Raw genomic sequence first — 5,000 nt, forward strand, 5'->3', positions numbered from 1 at the left:
GATGGTTGACCAGCTAGACCAGCAAAACTCTTGCAAAAACATACCTTAAGCTTGTTTACCCAACTTATGATGGTACTTCAGCTGGCTTTGCTTGTCGTACTACCTTAAGCTGGTCATTTTAGCTGGTGTTGCTGGTCTTACAGTACATTGCTGGTTTAACTGGCCATGCGAGCTTATGGTGGTCATTCTAGCAAACCAGCATGACCATCTTACAGAAATGTCAAGCTTGGCAGGCTGGTCACCACTGTGACCATCTTACACCAGCTGTATCCCACCAGCAGGACCACCTTCCTCAGATGGTCATGCCAGCATGTCCACCTGGTAGACAACCAGCTACACTAGCAAAGACCAGTAAGGTCTGGAAGAAAACCAGCAAATACCAGCTAAAACCAGCTAAAACCAGCTACTGTAGCAGCATACGCACAGATCATCCACTAAGATTCAGTATGTAAAATTACTGTTGAACAATTACTGATCACCAATCACCTTAACCAAATCAAAACCATCCTTAACCAAATCCAACCCAACTATAACCATAGTTAACAAAGTACCAACAGATAGTTTGTACATAATCTCAGTATTTGTAAATAGTCTATGTTTGAACTATCCACGTACAGTTTGACTACAGTGTTAACTGGATTCAGTTGTGTTTAAAAGACATTTGTACATTAAAAACTATTCTGATAGTACAGTCTTCACGCCCAAAGGTTTACGAATTCGTATGGCCCTTTGAACTAGCAAGTGAACGATGAGGAGACAGAGAAGAGAAGCATACAGTACGAGATGAGTGGGACTGTGGAGTGGGCTGAAGAGGCCCTGGAGCTGATGTCATAGACACTGTTTACTGTTTACAGCTCAGTGGAATGAGTGAACACTACCCATACTGCATCTGTGGGTGAACTACAAGATTTCGTTTCAGCAGAAACATCTGTTTTTCTGTTTTGTGTGTGTGTGTGTGTGTGTGTGTGTGTGTGTGTGTGTGTGTGTGTGTATTACCTTGGTTCAGGCTCTATATGAGGTTCCACCTCTGTCTCACTGAGGTCTGATAGGTCACTACTGAAGTCAGGGGTGATTGGGGATGGAGGCAAATTGACCTGAGAGGAAAGACACAAACTCATCAATCTTTGATCTTTACATCTCTCTCTCTCTCTCTCTCTCTCTCTCTCTCTCTCTCTCTCTCTCTTTCACACACACACACACACAGACACACTCATGTGGAACTGCCTAATACCACATCTCATGCAATCGCTGAGCAATACAGAAGTATGAATACTGTAGGAAATGTAGGTATTTGCAAAGAGTACATGAGGTAATAGTGGACACTCCCTCCAACTTTAGCAACAGAGACATAGAGAGAGAAGAGAGAGAGAGATAGATGAAGAGAGAGGATGGAGAGAAGAGAGAAAGAAGAGAGAGAGAGAAGAGAGAAAGAACAGAGAGATTTAAAGGGGAATTCCGATTCACATATACCTCTGTTACTCAAGAGTTACAGAGTGCTGTCGGTGAAAGAAAAACAAACAAACAAAAAAAAACAATAGTTCAAGTTGCTGGAGCCAACAGCTAGAGCTACCAGGCAGCTATCACTCTGGGGGCATTAACATGGATGGACTTGTCATTATTATCTGTTTATTGAACCTTCAGCCCATGAACACGCCCCACTCACCTCCTCCGGCTCTGGGCTGCAGGAGGACTCTAGAGCTTCCAGGTGGTTCTCAAACAGGAACTGGACAGCCCTGTAAACCAGCGCATATTGCTCCTGTGGTGGACACACACACACACACACACACACACACACGTGAGAGATGAAGGGCCTGATCTGAAGCCCCATGGGCCTGTACCTGTTTGAGCAGGTGTGTGCTGGGAGGAGGAGAGTCACCTTGGTCTGGACCACCGAGGGCCTCTGAGTGCGCATGTCCTGCACCAGGTCATAGATGCTGAAGTTCTCCGGGATACACTGTTCACCACACACAACAACAGCACACACAAGACATCACACACCACACGGCAACACAAGGAAGGGTGTTGTTATTTATGTTTAGTGGGGCTTACCTGTCTTTTCAGTAGGTTCCAGGTGTAGTCTATTGCACACAATGCTCCTGTTCTTCCACACCCAGCACTAAAAGCAAGACAGAGGACACACAGATTCACACAGCTATACATATTAGCACACACTGATACGCACTAGCAGAGTCAGTCATATTAGGACACACTAGCAGAAAGTCACATTAGGACACACTAGCACACAGTACTAGGACATACTAGCTGAAAGTCACAGTCACATTAGGACACACTAGCACACAGTCACATTAGGACACACTAGCAGAAAGTCACAGTGACACTAGGACATGCTACATTCTTTCTCAAACTTCGTTGACCTGAGGCCCAGTCATGTCAGACTTTGGGGTCATAGGGCCCACCCTCAAGCTCCACCTCACCCTAGTCCAAGGACAGGCCCAGAAATCTGTCTGTAGATATATAAAACTATTGTTATTATTAATAATTATTAGGCCATTAAGCATATATATACGTACATGACATTAGTAAACCAGTCAATGTGTTCAATGCGCTCAATGAGTCATCCGTCGGAACGAACTTAGAACTTTCAGCTAACTTTCAGGAGTAGCTTTACTGCAAACTACTTACTCTTCCTAAAGAACTGCTTATGTGGTGCTGCTCTTTTAAGCCTTGCTAAATTATTTTTATTTACACGCCCACGGCACCAAGCCTAAAATGTGGTTTACTTTTACATAAACATAAGCTGCTGAGAACACCATGCTAGCCTCTCCAGCCACACTAGCCTTATACATCAACAGCTAGTACACTTGACAGGGACACGGTCTGGCAAGTAAACATTCAAACATCACCCGGCAGAATCCTAGCCTCTGTAGCTCGCACAGTTCACAATCACACAGTTATTCCGATTGTTTCCTGAGGAATCTACAGTGTCTCAGCTTTCCAAAGAGGTCAAGCATTTGATTGTAGACCAACCTAGCTGTCAACAGTGGCCTCTGAAGCAGGCGCTGTTAAGTTCAGGCACAAATTTGAAAGTGGTATAGAGAACCAAGCGCTTTTATATATTATGTATATTTTGTGTGTGTGTGTGTGTGTGTGTGTGTGAGAGAGGGGGGGCACCAATATTATGGTTGCTGTACCCTTCAAAAACAGGCCCCTGTTAGCACACAGTCACATTAGGACACATGCTTACAGTTGCATGGTACCATGTACAAACATAGACTCACACATACCGCAGCCTACACACACACACTTGAGTTGACGCTCACAATGTTTACTAAACACTCCTAGGCCTCGCGCAGCTGATGCAATCAGACTTCTAATGCTATTTATGAACCACGAATCGCAACCACCGAGCTCTTGTAGTGGCTTCGACTGTAGCGTTAGCATCTCTCTAGCCATGCTTGTGCACAGAGGTTACCACACAAAGCCATACAGTAGTAGCATTCTGGTGAGGTCTCAAGTGGCTGCTTCAAATAGCAAGGACATAATAAACAAAACACCATTCTTCGTGATGAAACACTGGTTCTGTCCAGAGAGCGTTTCAAAAAGTACAGTACAGATTGGGAACACATTGAATTTCCCCTTGGGATCTATCTATCTATCACATTGCTGTGTAATAGAACGCAACTATGGCTGATGGAACACTGGGACAGTGGTGATGGGTGTTCTGTAGAACAGACGAAAGCAGGGTAGAGTTCAGTTGACACAAATGGACAATGCAAATGTAGCCTACTATGGCGAGGGGCTGGGGCAGTACACTGTGGAGTCGGACGTCATGAATGTGCTGCGAGAACAGGAAGGCTGCGCTGTTGGTCAACCACACTCTCAAACTAAAATATGTTTCCTGTGTGAGATTGTGCATGTGGAACGAGTGAGAAATGGACAAGTTCTCATTTTGCTGCACACCAAGTGAAGTGGGGTGAGATGTCTGTGGCTGGTAGGAGCATTTGGTCAGTATCTGCAGTGTGTGTTTGTGTGTGTGTGTGTGTGTGAGAGAGAGAGAGAGAGAGAGAGCAAGAGAGAGAGAGAGAGAGAGAGAGTCTCTTTGTACTTGCAAATCTCTCTATTTGTTTGTTCCAGATGTGTGTGTGTGTGTGTGTGTGTGTGTGTGTGTGTGCTGTGTGTGTGCATGTGTGTGTGTGGCAACTTGACAAACCCCCTCTCTTTTACAGAAGAGACAGCCTATCAGGGTCTAAATTGGCCATCAGACATACATCTGTCTAGACCATCAATTCAACATGGCAGGTGAGTGGGGTAAACGAGTACAAGTGCGTAGAAGAACAGAATCAATCTCACCGACTCCTCTAACCCTACCAGTTGCACGGAAACTAGAGGCCATCAGAAAAGTGGCCCCAGCAAAAATGCAACTTCACTTTGCAAATGTGCAAACCCCACAAAATGTCCTTCAGGACATGAACATTTAAACAGTTGAGGCCGTAATGAAAATAGTTGGAACTTAACAGTCACCTCTCGGGACGTACACTTCGTCACACATAAAGAATGGGGGCTGGGGGTCCCAAATGTGGAATGGACCTACACTGCTAACACCTACACACTTCACCGTTTTTTCATATTAAATTATGTTATTCGCTTAATTAAGACGAGTTGATACATACCTCTCACGTTTCAATGCGTGCGCTCACTGGCTCTGGCGCACGGCGCAACTTTGATAGCACTTAGCTAGCCCAATGCATTCATTAGGATCCAAACAGAGATGAAGTTAGAAGGGACCGTGGTTTAATATGAAAAAAAAAATGGTGAAGTGTTCCTTTAACAATTACGATGTGAGAACTAGCCAGAGCTTCCTTGCAGTTGAACCTCAGCAAGAAAAAGGTCCGTCTAGCCACAGTTGACCAAAACAGCTATTTAGGCTTTAGGACGGAAAGCAATGGCACAATGGACACACACAAATGGCAAGTTATGGAGTCTGTTCAAACTGGTCAGACCTAAATGACCTGTGCAACAGAACTGCAGATCAACTAAAA

General features: G+C 44.7%; 1 protein-coding gene across 1 annotated transcript in view; it reads right to left on the bottom strand.

Moving 5' to 3' along the window:
* The window catches only part of ptpn22 (protein tyrosine phosphatase non-receptor type 22), a 25,054-nt gene that overhangs the window by 10,388 nt on the left and 9,666 nt on the right, over positions 1-5,000 (bottom strand). The window contains exons 9-12 of the mRNA XM_062540904.1: positions 2,050-2,116; positions 1,877-1,954; positions 1,664-1,756; positions 997-1,094 (exon numbers count right to left, since the gene is read on the bottom strand). Of these exons, the coding sequence (XP_062396888.1) occupies positions 997-1,094; positions 1,664-1,756; positions 1,877-1,954; positions 2,050-2,116 (336 nt within the window). The remainder of the gene's footprint in view (positions 1-996; positions 1,095-1,663; positions 1,757-1,876; positions 1,955-2,049; positions 2,117-5,000) is intronic.

Source organism: Sardina pilchardus, chromosome 7, assembly GCF_963854185.1.
Source record: "Sardina pilchardus chromosome 7, fSarPil1.1, whole genome shotgun sequence".
Classification (NCBI taxonomy): Eukaryota; Metazoa; Chordata; class Actinopteri; order Clupeiformes; family Clupeidae; genus Sardina; species Sardina pilchardus.